The 20423-nt window shown below is 38.5% G+C and overlaps 4 protein-coding genes across 5 annotated transcripts in view; 1 reads left to right on the plus strand and 3 right to left on the minus strand.

Annotated features, from left to right (window-relative positions):
- The first annotated feature begins 127 nt into the window (after positions 1–127).
- The window catches only part of LOC135427198 (GTPase Era, mitochondrial), a 48528-nt gene continuing 28232 nt past the window's right edge, over positions 128–20423 (plus strand). The window contains exons 1-3 of one of the 2 annotated variants that reach the window (XM_064680653.1): positions 128–422; positions 477–1176; positions 1231–1429. In XM_064680653.1, coding sequence (XP_064536723.1) covers positions 159–422; positions 477–1176; positions 1231–1415 — 1149 coding nt within the window. In that variant the 5' untranslated portion in view covers positions 128–158 and the 3' untranslated portion in view covers positions 1416–1429. Of the gene's footprint in view, positions 423–476; positions 1177–1230; positions 1486–20423 lie in introns of those variants that run through there. The other variant, XM_064680652.1, reaches the window with a different exon arrangement.
- On the minus strand, positions 1477–1899 carry LOC135427202 (probable peptidyl-tRNA hydrolase 2). The gene has a single exon (XM_064680658.1). The coding sequence runs from the start codon at positions 1897–1899 to the stop codon at positions 1492–1494; it is 408 nt and encodes a 135-aa protein (XP_064536728.1). The 3' UTR covers positions 1477–1491.
- Positions 1889–2137, minus strand: LOC135427203 (cytochrome c oxidase assembly factor 4 homolog, mitochondrial). Its single transcript, XM_064680659.1, has one exon. The coding sequence runs from the start codon at positions 2135–2137 to the stop codon at positions 1889–1891; it is 249 nt and encodes an 82-aa protein (XP_064536729.1).
- LOC135427207 (eukaryotic translation elongation factor 2-like) lies at positions 2425–5488 on the minus strand. The gene is made up of 4 exons (XM_064680663.1): positions 5271–5488; positions 4680–5207; positions 3690–4386; positions 2425–3632 (listed from the first exon to the last, which is right to left on the minus strand). Exons 1-4 carry the CDS (start codon positions 5486–5488, stop codon positions 2541–2543), a joined length of 2535 nt encoding a protein of 844 aa, XP_064536733.1. The 3' UTR covers positions 2425–2540.

Below are 20423 nucleotides of genomic sequence, written 5' to 3' on the forward strand. Positions count from 1 at the left end.
TATCGAACTTAGCTGTTTTTTTGAATCAACGTCGGCAACACTGATTACACACGATAGCTCGCACATTTTCTGCACATTGAATGTATCGATACCGCTAAAACGCAACTGGCGTACGATTAGTATTAGTATATCGATAACCTGCCAGTCTCACCAACGCGATGCGCATATATTGGCTAACAAGTTCTTTAAAATTGCTTAATTGCAATAAAAACATATTACGGCCAACAGGTGTGCATCGTAATTTGTCCGCCACAATACAGACCAATGGAGAAAATACACAAGTGACACCACCGCCGCCAGTCATAGAAGCAGTTGAAAACGACAACAAGAATCCTCAACAGCAGCGAGCGCTTCACATAGCCGTAATCGGAGTTCCAAATGTGGGCAAGAGCACCTTCATCAACAACATTATTAATCACAAAGTGAGACATAACAATTAGTAGACAATTTGCAAACTAACCCAATCTTTATTTAAGGTATGCCCCACCTCGGCCAAGGTGCATACAACCCGCAAGGCGAACACCGCAATTCTTACGACGGGCCAGACGCAGCTCGTCTTCTACGATACGCCCGGACTGGTGACACAGAACGAGATACGGAAACATCATTTAGACCAGAACTTCAAGAGCGCCTATCGCCATGCCATTCAACATGCAGATATTATAGCTGTTATGCAGGATGCCTCCAACAGCTGGACGCGCAAGGAGTTGCATCCCACAGTGCTTGACACGTTGAAGGCCTATGCTCAGCTGCCCAGTTTCCTGGTTCTCAACAAAGTTGATGCCTTAAAATCAAAGCGTGTGCTTTTAGATCTTATCAAGACACTGACGAATGATACACTCAATGGAAAGCGTCCAAGCAAAAAAGTTGACTTGCCCAGCAAGGAAGAACAGGCGACGGCGGGCCATCCGTTAAATAAGCGTGAAACTAGTTGGAATCATTTTAGCGATGTTTTCCTGGTATCGTCAATAACAGGCAGTGGCCTGCAAGAGCTGCAGGACTATTTGATTAGCGCCGCCAAGTCAAGAGATTGGCGTTACGCTGCCAACGTCTACACGGATGAAAAGCCCGAGTCGCTAATTGTGGAAAGTGTGCGCGCACGTTTGCTGGACTACCTGCCGCAGGAGATACCCTATAATTTGAAATGCGAGCTGGAATACTACAATGTGGAGAAGCGTATGTATAGCAGGCTTGACTAGTTCTGTTTTTAATCTGTCTTTGATATTGCAGATGTTGTTTACACCTCAGTGGTGGTGAAGTGTCCTACGCCGCGAATTGAGCGCCTGATCTGTGGTGAATCAAATGGAAAACTGCGTCAGATAACCGAGCGTGTAACATCGGATTTGGTGGAAATGTTTGGTCAAGCCGTGTCATTAACCATATCCACAATGTCCGGCGGCAAGAAGACGGCATAATTTTTCCAAATCGGGTTTGTTGTTTCCTTTCATTAACTACAATATTAAAACAAAAAATTAGTAGTTTAAATGCTATTTATAAAAGTTTCAAATGAGCAACTAGTTTATCGAGTTCGGCAGCTGTTGCCGGTCCCAAGCCCAGCACCGTGGCTGTGCCAGCCTCCAGCTGCGTGCGTCCGGCGTCCCTCACCAATGCGGCTACCACATCTGCTTGCTGTGCTTGCAGCTGCAGTCCGTTCAACTGCTCGTAGCTGTCCACGCGCAGCACAATCTTCGGCTGCCCCATGCGGCACCAACGTTGCAGCAGAGCGTGCTGCGCCTCGCTGCCCTGTGCAGCGTGTTGGTAACACATGACGGCGGCATGGGCGCACTGTGCCGCCGTTTTGCCTTTGCTCATCTTGAGGTCGCCGCGCACGACGAGCGCCAGTTTGGTTGCGGCGCAGCTGCTGGTGCTTAGGAGTTTTTGTCTGATCTTATTTAACATTGGCGTACTTTTTGCTCTGCTGGTCCACGTAGTTTTGCATGCACGCCTTAAACTCTTTGACTTTGTCCTGGCACATGCGCCAGTCTCCCGTTTCTGCGATGCACTCCTGTACCTTGTAGTGTAGCTCAATGCAGCCCGTTTTCTTAAGCATTAATTCTACGGGATCCTGTTCCACAGCGGACATATTTAGCTTTTTTTGAGTGTTATGAAAGCAACTCCAGACTGCAGGCGGCAACATTCGCAGCGCTATCTGCACTGGCACATGATTGATATCGATATTTGTGCAGGTAGCTTGCGATACTTTTGGTATCTACAATATTTCAACCTATCGATAAGGTTCGATTACATGCAATTTGAAGGCGAAAACCCGTTACATTCAAAAAACATTCAATTTCAAAGTGAAAAAATCATTTTAATAAAATAAATAAATAATTTAATTACACAAACAATATGTATGTCAATAAGTATATTCAATGTATTTACATGCATATACTTATTACATACATCAGTATCACACATGGGCTGTATAATGAACACAAAATAAATAATAAATATATGTTTTGGTGTAAAAAGTGTGTTACTAAAAATTTTAACAAAACAAAGTCATGGATAAGTTTAAGGAGCTTAGATATTTGAATTTCTTACAATCTGTCCAAATACTGTGCAAGTTCGGGCAGACCTGGCTTGAGAGCCTTGCGTAAACGCGTATTCTGCACAATCTGGTAGGGTTTGCTGCTGGGCTCACACGGATCACCCGGCAGCAGCTGCCAATGATCGAACACACATTGTGGGAAGGCTTGGCCGCGTGTATTGGTACGCAGTTCGGCTGTGAAACCAAAGGATTCGTTGACGGGCAAATAACATTTTACCACATACATGGGTGTGCCCGGCACCTGTGCCTCCTCAAAGACATGACCACGTCGTCGGCTCAGCACTTTGTGTATGCCACCAACGGCCAAATTGTGGCATTGGATCTCGCACAGATACACCGGCTCCAAGAGCCGCGGACTCGCCGTGATGGCTGAGGCGTATAAGCAGCGTCGTGTCGTTGGAATTAACTGGCTACCGCTCCGGTGCACGGCATCAGCATGCACAACCACATCGTGTATATCGAAGCGTACCCCACGCATATTCTCCTCGGCCAAGACGCCCTCCTTGGATGCCCATTGGAAACCGGCAACTACCGAGTCTTTGATCTCGTTCAGGTACTGCACCGACTTGGTACAGTCCACAATTATGTTCGGACCATTGCACTCAGGACCAAAGCACCAGATCTTGCGCGCTTCGCTCACATCATAGTCGTACTTCTCGCTCAGGTAACGCGCGCGCTTCTTGAACTCATCCCGGGCAGACACAATGCCGTTATCAATATCCTCAGCCAGGCCATCGGGCATGGGTGCAGCTTTCATGGTAAGGCGATTGTGCTTGTTGCGTGACTTGGACAGGCACAATTGACTGGACTGCTCCAAGACAGTTTCGCGATATGATACCAAAGGATCTGACGTTTTCAGAGGAATACACGCATGGTCCTCCTCCAGATCCTTGATGCAAATTTCCAAATGCAATTCACCGGCGCCAGCTATAATATGCTCACCAGACTCTTCGATGATGCACTGCACCATGGGATCGGATTTGGCCAGACGTTTCAGACCAATCACTAGCTTGGGCAAATCGGCTGGATTCTTGGGCTCAACGGCAACACGCACAACTGGCGACACGGAGAACTTCATGACCTGCGGGTTTTAAAATGAAAATGAGTTTTTCGATTGATTTACGTGGATTTCACTTGCCTTCATATTGTGTGCCTCCTTAAAGGTTGTGATTGTGCCCGTCTTAACCAGAAATTGGTCCACGCCGACCAGACCGCAAATGTTGCCCGCTGGCACATCCTCAATGGCTTCCACAGAGCGACCCATCATCAGAACCGTGCGCTGAATTGCCTTTTCGTACAGATCCTCCTTCTTGCCGGGCACATAGTTGGGGCCCATAATGCGGCATTTCTGTCCGGTGGCCACCTTGCCGGCAAACACTCGACCAAAAGCATAGAAGCGCCCTATATCCGCGGTGGGCACCATTTTTGAGATGTACATCATCAGGGGACCATCGGAATCACAGCTCTTAATCGCAATAGCCGCCTCGTCGCTCTGCGGACCCTCGTACAACAGCTCCATGCGATATTTCTGGGCTATCACTGGCGAAGGCAGGTGGATAGCAATCATTTGAAGAAGGGTCTCGCCCGCTGGCAGCCAGCTGCGCATCACTGTCTTCAGCAGCACCTTGCCTTGCTGCTCCTGCTCCTCGGGCTGTAGCTTTACACCAATTTTCTCTAGCAAGCCGGATATCTCCTCCGTTTTATAGTTCATAATGGCATCGAATACCTTGTAGATGGGATCTAATATGTATAGGCAAAATGAGCGCTTACTATCCGAATCCTGGTGCTTTTGCCATTTTCTTGTCTTCGTGTTGAAAAAGTTGTTGCCCCAGAGGCTGTGAGTAAAATTATATAATTAAAATATAAATGGGACATATGTATTATCAAATGATTTTAAAATTTAAAAAAAAGAAAAGATTTTTCGTGTTTCTAAGAAAGACTAAAGGCTAAGACTAAAATGTAGATAACAATTTATCAAAAGGATTCTAGAAACCTTTAGTGGGATAAAATAGAATTTGATAATTTCTTAAACTGTTTTTAGTTGAAAGTTAAACTTTTTTCAACAACAAAAATAAACGTTCCCTATTAAAACATTAAAAAATTCTCATTGTTAGAAGAAAGTACTTACCGCTTCATCAATTTACCCACATCGATCTTAAACTTATCGGCGTACATTTCGGCGAACTGTTTCACCGTGAAGGCCCAGCCGTGCAGACCCGAACCGAAGCCAACGGAACCCTTTGAGGCATCAACAGATACCTCGCCCATGGGACCACTTTCATCATTGTAGGTGGCAATGATGAGGTTAACATTCTCCACAATGCGCTGGAATGTTAGGTACAGCTCCTCCGTGTCCAATTGTAGTTCGAGCAGAGCACGATCCATTTTGTTAAGGAACAGAATTGGTCTAATGCGTTCCGCAATTGCCTGACGTAGCACCGTTTCCGTTTGCACACAGACTCCGGAGACGCAGTCCACAACGACGAGGGCGCCATCCGTAACGCGAAGAGCGGCCGTCACCTCCGAGGAGAAATCCACGTGACCAGGTGAATCGATTAGATTGATAAGAAACCCGTTTGTGTCCTTTTCTCGCTGATCGGGTTGCGTGATAAAGCATAAGTCCTTGTCCTTAACCTCAAAGTACATGGTGATGGCACTGTTGAGCGTGGGAGGGATACCATTAGGAACCCAGTTAAAGTTATTTTTGTAATCAACTTACGTTGATTTGATCGTAATGCAACGCTCCTGTTCATCGCTGCGGGTATCGGTGAAGCGCATGGCGCCCGCCTTGGCGCCCGCTATGATGCCCGCTTTGGTGACCAGCGAATCCGTCAACGTGGATTTACCATGATCCACATGGGCTATAACGGATATGTTGCGTATATTACGCTTCTGGTCCATTAGGCCACGTATTTCGTCCAGCGAGAACTTCACCATTTTGAAAAATTTACCACTTCCAGCTTAAACTCAAATTATTTAAATTTCGCGCTCACATTGGCGCGCTTTGAACGAGTCGAAGAACATTCTGGAACATCTCATGTTGCCGCCGCGCTTATAAGCACGTTCAATGTATTCATTTCATAATAACGGAAATAACAGCTACGGCTTTCATCGGAAAGCTTTCCTTTCGCTACGAAAGTTTTGTAAGCTTTCAAAAGCTGAACGCTAGGTTAGCAAATGAAATTGCATTGCGGTCAGTGGCGTAGACAAAGGGGGCTTGTTTTTTTGATGATGAGATTCATTTGTTGTTCAATTTTTATATTCTTTGTAGAGGACATTATACCTTTGTCATAAAATGCGTAATATATAGTTCAAATCGTCCCAGATCCCATTAAGTATTTATATTCTTGTTCCGTTTCATTTCGATATAGAAATCACCTCAGCTTGTAGCTCTCATCATATAACTTTTAGTCTGCCTTTCTGTTGCAGGCCGTATGTATGTCGGGTTAGCCGGATCGATCTTCTATATTATATAGAACGATCGGTCGAAATTAATATTTTTGTATGCACAACTTATTTGTTTTTCAAAATATCTTTACCAAACTTAAACTTCAATAAATAGGACTTTTACATTATATGGCTTCTATAGGTGCAACCGGTCGAAAAGAAGCTTTCCTGAGATTTTAAAGCCACAAGGGTGTTAAATCTCCTTCGTTCTTTCATGCTTTGCAGTTGATTGAAATTGAAGACAGTTTTAATTTTTATGATAATTCAATTATTAATTCCGTTTATGAATTTCTCTGTTTCATAACCCCTCCAAAAACTTGCCAGCCTACGCAGCTGACATGAGTCATAATTTGGTTAGCTAGTTCTTAGCGCCATTATATTAAATAGCACAAGCTCTATTTGCTTTTAAAAGTTCGGTTTAAAGCTTGTCAAATCAATTGTATCAGTTTATATATGATAGATTATGTGATTGTATTATATCTGTTATCGAAATTTTGCGGAAATGACGAATTTTTAGGTTTTTAAACTTTTTTATTGTGCGCGCGCAGTTTAAATTATAAAATATATTTATTGTATTGTATTTATCGAATTGGAATGAAATTCAATTTTGGCTTAACTGAATATTTCTTCAATTTTTGGCAGCCCGTTTTTATTTAATATGCTGCTCACGTATTTAAAGTAAGACTTTTGGGCTACATTTTGGTCGTTTACTTTCACACAGTTAATTAGATAAGTGCCCAAGTTGCTGTTTTGTTTGATTAATTAAACTCTGTTTTCAGAGGGGTTGCACGAGAATGGAGAATGGGAAAATTATTGATTATTATTATTATTGTACCTTTTACGACTACAAATCTTTTATAGTAATAATATTTTTTATTTAATTTTGGGTAAAGCTTCTTAGTTGTTATTTTACGAGGTAGAGAGTATCTAGCAGTCAGGTGACTTTGCATTATACACTTCTTACTTGTTTATTTTCATGGAACTTGTCGTCAAACGTAAAACGTAAAATAAAAATTTTAAGCAAACGTAAAAGTTTCTTTCAGTAATTGAAACAATTTAAGAAAACCTTTTCATCAGTTTATTATTATTATTGTTATTATGATTGACGGCGGCGTTTGAGAATTGATGTACTTTAGTCTGAGTGTGGGAATTTTTATTCAATAAGAATTTCGTGACAACATAAAGTTCTGCTTAGGAGTATGAAAAATGAGGTGTTTAAATGGATTTTGGCTTTAACTTTTGAACCGACTCGAGCCCGAAATCGAAATGAATAAAATGAAATTCAAACCAAAAGTGAACCAAAACCAGGTTCACAAGCGGAACCTCAAGGCAGCGACTAGTTCGAGCTGTGAACCGAACCCAGTACATTTTCTTGCAGCCCTGCGGCCGTAGCCAATACCTAAAATGATTTATGGCTAAGATTATTTATAGCAACATCTTAGCAAAAAGTTGGGCAGGACGGAGTTTATTGAGCTACGAGCTATTGGAAACTAAACTATAAAAACGCATCAATTTATGCAATTGCCAACTGGAGAAGACAAAGTCTCAGTAATTGTTGGAGTTACATGCGTTTTTCTAATACTTTTGCTTGTTTTCTTTTATTTGTCGGCATGTTGTGTGTCATAAAACCATTCATAATTCATGCTTGGTTAGGTTTTATGGTTGGCTTTTGAGCACTTGCAATTTCTTGGGATTCATTTTTATTCAAACGATTCGCATTTGCACATTTGAGTGAATGAGTGAGTAAATGAGTGGGTGAATGGGTGGCTGGTTGATTGTAGTTACACGATTGTGACCCTTATCAAAAGTCTGGGCATTTACATAATTTGGGTGCAGCAACTGTCGCCAGGCATTAACATTATTTGGGCTTAATTGTTCGCCAGATACTCGCGTGTAATGCAGATTCCCGCCGTGGAGCAGCCGCAACAAAGTAGCGACGCCCCCACAAAGAAATGGATGCTTGTTTATGGTCTGCTCTCTGCTCGACTCTCGCTCCAGTTGCATTATTCATGAGTGTCTGTGGCGCGTGTCCAATGCCGCAAAAAATATTTGTATGTGTATGCCACACACATGTATGGTGTGGGGCAGTTAGGCAAGGGTAGTGCGGGGGGAGGGGGGTGTTCGGTCTTTAGTCTAAACTGCGTCGCATCGCTTTGCGTCGCTTACATGACGCACTTGTCAAGTAGGAAGCGCACAACAACAAAAGCCCACGCATCGTCTACTAGTGTAATGTTTATCAAGTCGTCTACTTTATTTACATTTTAAGCAGTATGCAAATTGGCGTCTAAAACAGAAATGCTTTCGCCTACTGCTGCTTTATTCGTACTCCAACTCGAACAGATTCCTCGTCCCATCCGCAGCTGACGCTATGCGCACTTCCGTTTCCGCCCACCTAAAATTGTCATTGTCATGGTATATTGTTAACGCTCGGCAAACTTGGCGAATTGTGGCCAAAAACTTGTTAATTGCCAGTTGGCAGCCAAACCCCCCAAAAAAAGTTTACCTGGTAAGCGATACTTGACATCATATTTGCTGGCAAATTTAAATATTCCGCTGTTTACAGCTCGGCCCCATGATTAATTTGGTCAACTTTGCGAAAAAGCTAGAATTATGTGCCATGGCGATAAATTATATTTGATTTTGCAGAAAGTTTGCAGTATTTGTGTATATATATCTTACAATACTGGTCAAGTCAATAGGCATTTATTCGCTGTTTTTTATATTTGTATTTCACAGATACATTTAAATTGTACATATACATTTGCATATTGAATATAGTTTTGTAGTCTGCACATGCATTTGTATCTCTCAGATATCTGGCATATAAATCATATTTTACCTGCTCTTGATGCCTTGTGTCGCTCAGATACTTTTGTATCTTATAGATTCATTTGTATTCCATAATTACTCTTGTACATATTGAATTATTTTCATGCATCTTAATGCTATTCGTGTAACCCTTAGATGCTGTTGTGTCTTAATGTTAATTTGGTATCTAACAGATACATTTGTATCTTACAGATTAACTTGCATTCGACGGACACTAATGTATATATTACAAAAATTGTATCTTTATCTTATTTTCGTATCTCATAGATACTGTTGTATGAAATTTTAAGTTGTATCCCATAGATACATTTGTATATATTGCTCCCATTTTCATAGATACTGTTGCAAGCCATATATTAATTTGTATATTACAGTTTTATGTGTATCCCACAGATACTTTCTTATTCAAATGGTATTTGTGGCTCACATAGATACATTTGTATCTTACATTTATTTTCGGATGGACACTTTTGTATCTTATTAAGGATGGGCAATCACAATAGTTGCTTTTATTGGATTTTAATTGCTTTTTATACAGGATTCAGCTGAAGAACTCTTCAAAGCAGACAAAATTTGGATAAAGAAGAAATGTTAATTAATATTTTTTTTCAAAATATGCCTAATTGCCAAAAAATTGAGATTGTTTCTTGGAATTGAAATAAAGTCCATGCAAGCATAATGAACATAAGCTGATGCCAAGGTTAGTAACTTTTCGCAGCTGTTGCTTTCAATCAATATGTAGCCGTGCCAGGCAATATTCCTGGCAGGCCTGATTGACATTAGGTTAGTGAGGCGTGGCGCCAAGAATCAAACAAAACAACGGCAATGATAATGCTTTAGGCAGCTAAAAGCCTCCACGGCTGCCGGGTCGAAAATAAATTCAGCGAAGCATTACAGAAATTAGCCAGCTTGCTGAGAATTAATTCTTGCTGCTAATTATTTATTTAAGAATGCGCAATCAGCACAAAGCAACTTTTTTTTTTTTGGCAAGCGTTGCGCCTTCAATTAAAGTCTATAATATGAAGCATGTACTTTTGGGAAAGCGTTGAAAGCGACCAATTTGTTGATACTACGCCCAAATGTATTGCTAAATAAATTGAATACAAAATAAGCCTTTGGCAAAGTGCGATTAAGCTGAAGAAATAAATAAATTTGAGGTGTCAAAAAATGTTTAATTTATGTTTTATATGGGGATCATAGTATTAAATTTATAGTTTTTACTAAACATTTGCTTAGGCAGCTTAAATCACGCAAAAGCTTTATTTTAAAGCCAGAGCTTTTTATTAATCTCAAAAAGTAGATACCTGAGTGTGCGACAGACAGCAAAATTAGAGATCTGTGCTTTTTGTTTTAAAAAAATGAGCTTTTAGATAATTTGCCAACAAATTGTGTGCTACGGGCAGCAAAAGTAGAGATCTGTGCTTTTCATTGTAATAAAAAGGAGCTTTTGGATCATTTTCAACAGGCAGTAAAGGTAAAGATCTGAGCATTTTTGTACTAAAAATGAGCTTTTTGATCCTTTACCAACACCTTCACATTTATTCACTATTTGTTTGCAAGAAAGTTTTAAGTTTATTAAAGAACAACTTTGAAAACACGTGAGGGCTTAATGATACTTGGAAGGACAGCACACAAGCGTATTAAAGCTTAAAGAACTGATAGACAATACCAAAGCTTCATTAATATACAGCAATTGGAAAACATGCTGCACTTTCCTCTTTCTGATTCGAATCCTTAATTGTAAGCTTGTAAGGCTAATGTCATTTTGGTGTAGCTTTAGCAACAGCGCATTCATAATTGAATTTAGGCCAATGCATTTATCTCAAATGGAATATCAAATTTTGGCCAATTGGCATTGGCGCAAAATTGTAAAACGATTATTTACACACGCACAACACACACATACGCACTCGTTAGCAATTACACAATTGTCGCATTTGAATTAATTCCATTCGCAATAAATTTCAAAATCTACCAAATTCGGTAAATAAATTTTACTTACGCACTTCTGTGCATAATTGGCTTTTGATTTCATTTGTCAGCTGGCCTTAATTAAACTCCACGGCTGTGTTTTTGTTTCAAACTGGGTTGGATCAATATTTGGTTCCTGTTTATGCGGGTCAAAGCCAGCTACAAGTCACCTGTCCAGCTGCTGGCAACTGTGCAAACAGGCCCAGCTCCAAATTGACAAACTATATAAAGCCGCTGACCAGTGGCAGCTACAGCATTACGCACTCTAATTTGTTATAAACAATTTGCTAATTTACACTACTCATCATGAATTCGACGACGCTGCTGTTCTATACGGTGCTGGTGTCCATGCTGATGCTTCTACAGGCGCCGGCTGCCGAGTCCACGTTCTTATTACTTGCGTGCCTTTTCAATTTGAATATCTGTCCGTTCCGCACAACGACAACGACAGCACCGACAACGGTTTCTACATAAATAAATGTTGATAAAAAATACAAACCAATTGCATTGGCAACTAAACAAGTATTTTAATCTATGATAACTTTTAGTTGGAACATTAAATGCGTGCATATACAATCTTCTCTTACTTGTCCAAACTGCACTTCTGAACTCCATGCTTAAACATTTTGGGAATTACAAACGCAAGTCTTAAAATTTTTGAATATGTTTCAATGAGAAGGACATAACTTCCTCTTTGAGCATTTTGTTCTAGTTACAAAAGGTTTGAAATGTTCTGCAAACTAAGAAAACTTTTAGAGCCACCCTCGGTGCAATGAATAGTTTTAAAGTTAAAGTTAACTTAAACGTTTCATTCGCAGTTCCATGCTTTAACATTTTGAGAATTAGAAACGCAAGTCCTAAAATTGTGGAATATGCTTCAATGAGATGGACATTATTTCTTATGGCACTTTGAGTATTTTTTATACACTGAACCCATTGAAAATGGGTAAAGTGGGTATAATGTATTTGTGCAAATGTATGTAACAGGCAGAAGGAAGCATCTCCGACCCCATAAAGTATATATATTCTTGATTTGCATCAATAGCCGAGTCGATCTAGCCATGTCCGTCGGTCTGTCTGTCCGTCTGTACGTATGTATGAACGCAAGGATCTCAGAACCTATAAGAGCTAGAGACTTGAAATTTTAGCTGTAGGTCCTCCTAGTCCCTGCGCAGGTCGAGTTGGTTTCCGATATTCGATAACTTGCCCCTTTTCAAGTAGTCGATAAAAATCGATATCGAATTCCTGTTTTTTGGGCAATTTCGGTAAATAATATGAGCTAGAGTCACCAAACTTGACATGTAGCTTCTAGAATAGTATATATATATCCAGTATCTATCATTTTATACCTAACGCCTGTTGGAAAAAGCGGGTTCAGAGTATCCCCTAGTCGGGAGCTCCCGACTAGAAACTCTTACTTGTTTCTATTTATAAAAGGTTTGAAATGTTCTCTAAATTAGAAAAACTTTTGGAACCACGCTCGGTGTAATAACGAGCTTGAAAATTAACTCAAACGGTTCATTAATGCAAATATTATTCGCAAATGGCATTGAATTAAAGACGTATTTAAGTATAGTTATGTATATCAAAATTCGTATATAACAGTCTCCTCCTCCAAGCAATTAAAGCTTAGTTGTTCGCCGTTGTAATTGGCGTACACGATGTTTTACATTAAGTTTCTCTCTTATCTTCTATTGATTTCCATGTTCATGTGGAGCCATGCTTATTCTCCAATACTTCTCGGCAACTCTTTGTATCGTCTGCCCTGTTCCCGAGCATTTTGTATATGCTTAGTTACCATTCCACCGCTAGATGTTATATATATTTAAATATAGAAAAGATCTGAATCAATAAGTTTTGTAAAGGTTGAAAGCATAATAAATGTTTTTTTATTTAAGAGCATTTATTTGATTTAATGGAAGTTTAGTTTTTAAAATCATTAACCTGCTTTGAAGACCCGCATCTATCAGATATTTATGTCAGTTGGGGCATTGTAATGTCAGCTTTATGTCAGATTGATTGATTGATCAATTGATTGATTGATTGTCGACCGAATGATTAATTTTGTCTCCTTTCGCTAGTTATTTGCCCTATGTGATGTAAATTCAAATGAAGACGGGATTTTCAAAATTCGAATTGGGCTTTTCTGCAAATTTAATTGGAACGTGTTTCACACATTTCGCTGAATCCACGCCGCTGGGTGGAAAATGACGCTTACAGTTTGTAAGGCAAGCTCAGATTGGCTTCAAACTAATCCTCAAAAATTAAATTTAAAAGGCATAAATACAATTTAAAGCCTTTTGGAAAGTCCACCAAACTTGATTCACCCCGATGAGTATAGTTAGGGGTTCAAGGTAGAAAGGGAAACATTCTATTTCCCACAGGCGAAAAAGTAAGGTATAAAAGTGAGAAAAAACTTGGCCCGAGCAAGGCCGGGTTGTAGCCGCCAATTATAAACATTACTCGAAGGGCTTTTTCTTGGCCAACTCAAAGATAAATGTTTATTTGCAATTAAACAACTGCCTTTAGTGTAAATATTAATCGTAACCCAATGTACAGCTGCCCAGAGTTTAATGACTGTTAACAATGCAAATAAGAAATATATATCTAGGGGCATATAAAAAGGGCTCCGTTCAATACGTAGCTCAGTTCTCGATAATTACAATTGCCACAGACCATGAAGTCTTCAAATTTATATTTGTATCTGTCATTGACCGTGCTGCTAATGCTGTGCTGTGCCTCAATGGCTAAACCGTGCCTGGCACGTTGTCCTTGGCCATATTCATATTTCGGATGTTATTTCACGACCGCAGCACCAGCGGCCACCACAGGCGGATAACTTTATTTGCCATTCAGTTTAAGGAAACTGAGCCCAAACAGAAAATTTCAAATAAATTTTGGATGTTTTAAAGTTGAACATTTAAGAAAAAATAAAAAAAAAAACATGCTTTTTCAATCATAATAAATTGATGTTATGTTTGCTTCTTTGGGGAAAAAACTAAATTAAATATACATCATCATTTCGAAGGTTGAAATATGCACAAAACTGTTGCTTTTATTTTTCCATTCCATCGGCTTCAAACTCATTTTCAATGTTTCACTCTTTTCAGAAATTCCACCAACATGGGTGGAAAGTGAGCATCACAGCTTTTTGAAGTTTGTTGAACACAAATCGTTGTAAAACATAATTCACCAATTGCGTTAAATTCACTCCGCTTAGTGGAATTGGGCGCTCAAGGTAGAACGGGTAAAGTAAAGATTTGCATGGGCACGAAATGGGTGAAAATGTGATGTATACAATTTTAGGCAAAACAAGTAAGAGTTTCTAGCCGGGAGCTCCCGACTAGGGGACACCCTGAACCCTCTTCTTCCAACAGGCGATAGGTATAAAATGAAAAATACTTGATATATATATACTATTCTAGAAGCAACATGTCATGTTTGGTGACTCTAGCTCATATTATTTGCCGAAATTGCTCAAAAAACAGTATTTCGATATCGATTTTTATCGATTACTTGGAAATGGGCAAGTTATCGAATATCGGAGACAAACTCGATCTGCGCGGGGACTAGGAGGACCTACAGCTAAAATTTCAAGTCCCTAGCTCTTATAGGTTCTACATACGGACGGACGGACGGATGGACGGACAGACGGACAGACAGACGGACATGGCTAAATCGACTCGGCTATTGATGCTGATCAAGAATATATATACTTTATGGGGTCGGAGATGCTTCCTTCTGCCTGTTACATACATTTGCACAAATACATTATACCCACTTTACCCATTTTCAATGGGTTCAGGGTATAAAAACTGACCCAAACAAAGCCTGGCAGAATAAGAATTGCATGAAAAATAAGAAAATTATACAAAAAGTCACTCTGAACCTGCTTTATCTTGAAAATAATTAAACACCACCAAAAACACATTCCAGCTCTTGAGCACTGTAATTAAAAGCTCTATAAATACGCATCCGTTTGCCATTTGCCAGGTGGTTTTAATTGCCATCGAAGTGACAACAAGTGGCCACCTTTTGTCGATGCGCTGCTCCTGCTCGAGATCCAAGTGGAAGTCAACCCAAGTCAAATAGAAGCTCTTCTGCTTCGATGAGTGCTCTGGCTCATTGGAGACAAGGGATGAAAGTGCAAAGTTTTTTGTCATTAGTTATTTGCACTAATTAAGTGCAAAGCGCATTAAAGCCAACTCAACGGGAAAGCTTTTACTTTCATCGTTGACTACGTGCCATGGTTATATAATTTCAGTAACCGAACTCAAACTCAAACGCAAACCCGAAAATGAACCCGAGACGCTTCCAATGAGCAATGGCCGCATTAAACTTTTGTTGTTGTTGTTGTTATTATAGTTGTTCATGTTCAGGCAAAAGGCAAATGACATTGTCGCATAGAATTACCCATTACTCAACTCAGCTTTGCCCAGCTTAACAAAACTTAACTCAACCCGAGTCTCCCAAGACTCACGCCTCGAGCCCGCTGGAGAGAAATACGCTTTGTTTTTGCTGGAAATTTAATAGCATCTCAAGATATTTCAGAGCGACCTTTATGTGGATATTGTGATTAATAAGCTCATTGTACGGATCTGAAAAGCTGGCAAATTTCCTTGCAAGTTCAATTGGAGCAAACAAATATCATTTTACAACTAACTTCGAAATGGACTTTTATTTAGTGCGGGTCTTTAACCTTTTGGGAATTAAATGCGCTAATAATTTTTAAATTGATGAAAGTATTTCGTTGGGGTTATATGAACAAACAGATACAAAATAGAATATCCGTGCTCCAAGCCTTTCTCTCGGAAAGCGTCTATTGATAGAAGACTACACGTATCTGTGCTAAAGTAATATGTAGTTGATTTTACTTTAGGCTTTTATATACAATCTATCTAAAGATAATATTGAGTATTGCTTTGGGCTAAAAGCATCGGCACACTAAGCTGAAAGTTTAGGGATCGCATCCTTTTGAAGACAAAATTAAAATAATAGAGTGCAGAATTTCTTCATTCCCAGACATTTCTTTCGATACGAATAGATTTTGTGTCTCAATTGGATTTCATAAAGACTGTTATTTATTATTTGTTTGAAATTTGTTGCAAGTCCTAGTTAAATCTGGTTAGATTAGATTAAATTTTTCTTTTCATAAATACATATTTGTGTATGAATTTCTGCGAACCTTAACATAATATTGCTCAGGGTCAACAATAATTGTAAATTTCCATTTGAAACCCTTATATTCAAGTGCTCCATGTAAATTGGCCTCCCTATAGAATTATTTCCAAGCAAAAATATTGCTTTATTCTGTTGCTTAGAAAAATGTGTGAATATATTTCACATATGCCGGGAGCGCAGTTTGTGCCCCAATGGAAGCACCAACAGGATACAAATAGTGAATGCCAAGACGTGACCCCAATCAGCTAAATTAAATTTGCAACACACACACACACACACACACACACATATGCAAATAAAGCTATTTACAGTTGTACTCAAAAATTAACATTTCGTCAGCAGAAGCCGAAATTTTTTTTGCAACTTCCAACGCATCGGCAAATGAAACAAAGAGCCGCGGGCTTTGCAGAAGGAAGCTCAAAAAAAAAAGGGCAGGACCATTCGATGTCCTGCTTGTTGTGCTCATCTTCTGTCTGTGTGTGCGTGCGTGTGTGTGTGAGTGTGTACGTAAGTGTGTGTGCGTGTGTATCTGTTTGCATAAGTATAAACAACATGCGAAAATCAAAGGGGAAGTAAAAGTGGCCTAGCTGTAGCATCTATTACACGAATTACAGGGTATAAGAGTTATGCATTTTCGTGCTGCAATTTAATAGGATATTGGGAGACAAAATAGTTTTGTTGCAAAATTTAAATAGAGTATTTGGAGTAAAGAACCATAAGTGTGAGACTGAATAAAGAAGGGAAAAAGTTGTTATTCGAAACTAAATCAATTAAATATTATCTATCTATTTTCAACAAATCAAACAAAATCAATTAACTATGTGCAAACAAAACCTTCAATGTTAAAAGAAATGTTAAATGTTAATCATTTGTAAACACAATAAATTTTCTGAAAAGCCTAGCATAGAAAGAAAATCGAAATTAGACTCTTTAATAGTCTGTTATTAATTTGAAATTTGTGCTGTCTGTTAAAATCAATAAATTATTTCTAGACATTTTAACGCTAGCAAAGTCAAAAGAAAATGAAAAGGGCCATTAAATACTTGTAAGCTGTTGACAAATGTTACAAAATGGAAAAGCCAATAAAGGCACACACAGACACACCCACACACACACCAACACACTCCCAACACACACAAAACAAATGCAATTCATACAAATCAATTGACATTTAATTAGCTGCTTGGGATGCCAAACAAAAAATATGTGTGCCCAAGAACTATGAAAGGGCGACGACAGGACGAGAAGTCAGTTAGAAAAAACAAGGACTTTTGACCTTGCAGCTGTCGCCGCCATTCGGATGAAGGGGTATTAAGGTTCGGTTCAAGCAGTTCAAGCAAAAGCCCAGTTAAGCTGTGCAAAAAAAATGCAAAATAAAATAATATTTCGTTGTCTGCCTTAGGGCGCAGCAATTGACAATAAATGCAAAGCTAAAGCTGTTATTTTTAAACATTTAAAGCTTTATAGTAAAATGAGAAATTGTTATTAAAAACAAGCTAAAACAATCGGCTGGAAGGCACATTTTTATCAGCCTATTTTGAATTTCAAGGAGTAAGGTGTAAAAGGATTCACTTAGGCTTAAAACTATTTAAACATTTTTAAAAAAATTATTTTCTTATAACTTGGCAACGTGACAAATTAGTTTTAAAAATTAAAACTAATTAGTTTTAAAAATTAAGATTAATATTGCTGTAATTCTTAACTATTATTATTGTTCTTTTAAATGTTATTATTTGTATTATTATTTATTATTCTTATAAAAATCAATATTTATTATGTTAATTGTTATTATTATTAATATTTATGTATTACTAGCGGGTATACCCCGGCCTTGCCCGTGGCACGTATGTTATAAAATCAAAGTTTTCTAAAAGCTTTGAAAATGATTTTGAAACTGATCGGACGGGAATCAAACAAACTTAAAATTCACCAAAAAAAACTTTGAAATGCATTTTCCACCGAAGGAGTTTAGATTTTGCGAGAAATGTGAAACACGTCTCTAATGATTTTTCTTATAGATCTTTGGAAATAAATTTGAACACAAAACGTCATCCACCAAATCTTCGACCCCCATTTGCACCAAGGAGGGATGGATTTTTCAAAAAGTGTGAAACACCCCTCAAATGAATTTGAATATAGATCTTTGAAAATTATTTTGGGGCCGATCGGATGGTAAACAAAAAACTTTCATACAACCGTTTTCCGCCAATTTACCAATGTTGCGGGTGGAATTTTCCAAATCGCTGAAATACGTACTTATAAAGTTCTTATGAAGAGCTTTAAAAATAAGTTTGAAGCAAATCGGACACAACTTAAAACGCCGCCCAAAAAATCTTTAAATCGCATTCCCCACGAAGAAGTTCGAATTCTGCGAAAAGTGTGAAACACGTCTCAAATGATTTTTCTAATAGATCTCTGGAAATGAATTTGAGTGCGAAACGTCACCCACTAAATCTTTGACCTCCATTTCCACCAAGGAGGAATAGATTTTTCAAAAAGTGTGACACACCCCTTAAATGAATTTAAGCATAGATCTTTAAATATGAATTTGGGGCCGATCGGATGATAAACAAAAAACTTTCATACAACCTTTTTCCGCCAATTTATTACTGTTGCGGGTGGAATTTTCCAAATCGCTGAAATACGTACTTATTAAGTTCTTATGGAGAGCTTTAAAAATAAGTTTGAACCAAATCGGAGACAACTTAAAACGCCGCCCAAAAAATCTTTAAATCGCATTCCCCCCGAAGAAGTTTGAATTCTGCGAAAAGTGAGAAACACGTCTCAAATGATTTTTCATATAGATCACTGGAAATGAATTTGAGCGCGAAACGTCACCCACCAAATCTTTGACCTCCATTTCCACCAAGGAGGAATGGGTTTTCCGAAAAGTGCGAAACACCCCTCAAATGAATTTGAACAAAGATCTTTGAAAATAAGTTTGGGGCCGATCGGATCGTAAACAAAAAAGTTACATACAAACGTTTTTCGCGATTTTTCCACACTTGCGAGTGGAATTTCCCGAAACCCCGTCTTAACGTGCACCTACATCACATAAGGTATCTACAGTGAAAATTTCAGCTTCCCTAGCTCTTACGGTTTGGGCTGTGCGTTGATCACCAATCAGTCAGTCAGTCAGTCAGTCAGTCAGTCAGTCAGTCAGTCAGTCAGTCAGTCAGTCAGTCAGTCAGTCAGTCAGGACAAACAGTTTTATATATAGAGATTATTAATTCGTATTATTATTATTAATTTTATAATTATTATTATTTTTATTTATTATTAAATAGTTATAATTACTAAAAAAAAATATTATTATTATTAGTTATTATTATTTTTAAGCTATCATTTGGATTGTTATTATTATTATTTCTTATTATTGTTTTTCGTATTATTATTATTATTATAATTATTATTATTATTTATCACTTATTATTATACCCTGGACACATTAAAAATGGGTAAACAGGGTATATTGTATTTGTGCAAATGTACCTAACAGCATCTCCGACCCCATAAAGTATATATATTCTGGATCAGCATCAATAGCCGAGTCGATCTAGCCATGTCCGTATGTATGTTGAAATTTTAGCTGTAGGTCCTCCTAGTCCCCGCGCAGATCGAGTTTGTTCCCGATATTCGATAACTTGCCCCGTTTCCAAGTAATCGATAAAAATCGATATCGAAATCCTGTTTTTTGAGCAATTTCGGCAAATAATAAGAGCCAGAGTTACCAAACTTGACATGTAGCTTCTAGAATAATATATATATATATCAAGTATCTTTCATTTTATACCTATCGCCTGTTGGAAGAAGAGGGTTCAGGGTGTCCCCTAGTCGGGAGCTCCCGAACCTCTTACTTGTTGTTTTTATTATTGATATTTTTACTTTTATTATTATTATTAATTTTTTAACATTTAGTTATTTTTATAAATAATATTTCTAGGAAAGCTTTGTGTACTGTGAACCCCAAAGCCCAATGTACTCCTTTCCAAGCTCAGAGCTCAACCCGACTTATCTGACATGCGAGCCTGTTCTTTGACTTTGATTAAATTAGGAAACAAAAAGTCCGGCTCCAAACAAAGTGAAATTGCAGTGATAAAAAGTCTAGAAAACTTTTATCCAGTTAAATTTAAACAATGTTATATTGCATAACTCTTGGCGCATACTTCATGACAACATTTGAATACGCTCTGCGAAAGTAGAGAATTAAAAGTATTTACTTAAATATTTATTACGTCCTACATTAAAATTGACCTAATTCAATGCGAAAGCTTTATTTTCTTAAGGAACATGCCAAAACTTCAATTGCGACTTTGCCATAGCTCGGGCCATTTTACGTGTGGACACGGCAGGGCACGTGACAGATTCAACAACTTTAGTGACAATAAAAGCCCGCAAGCAAATCCCATTTCGATGTTCAACAAATTGTTAGCGTCTAAAAGGT

This window comes from Drosophila montana, unplaced genomic scaffold (genome assembly GCF_035044405.1).
Source record: "Drosophila montana isolate Dmon_TW-CO22-7 unplaced genomic scaffold, ASM3504440v1 contig_2127_1, whole genome shotgun sequence".
Classification (NCBI taxonomy): Eukaryota; Metazoa; Arthropoda; class Insecta; order Diptera; family Drosophilidae; genus Drosophila; species Drosophila montana.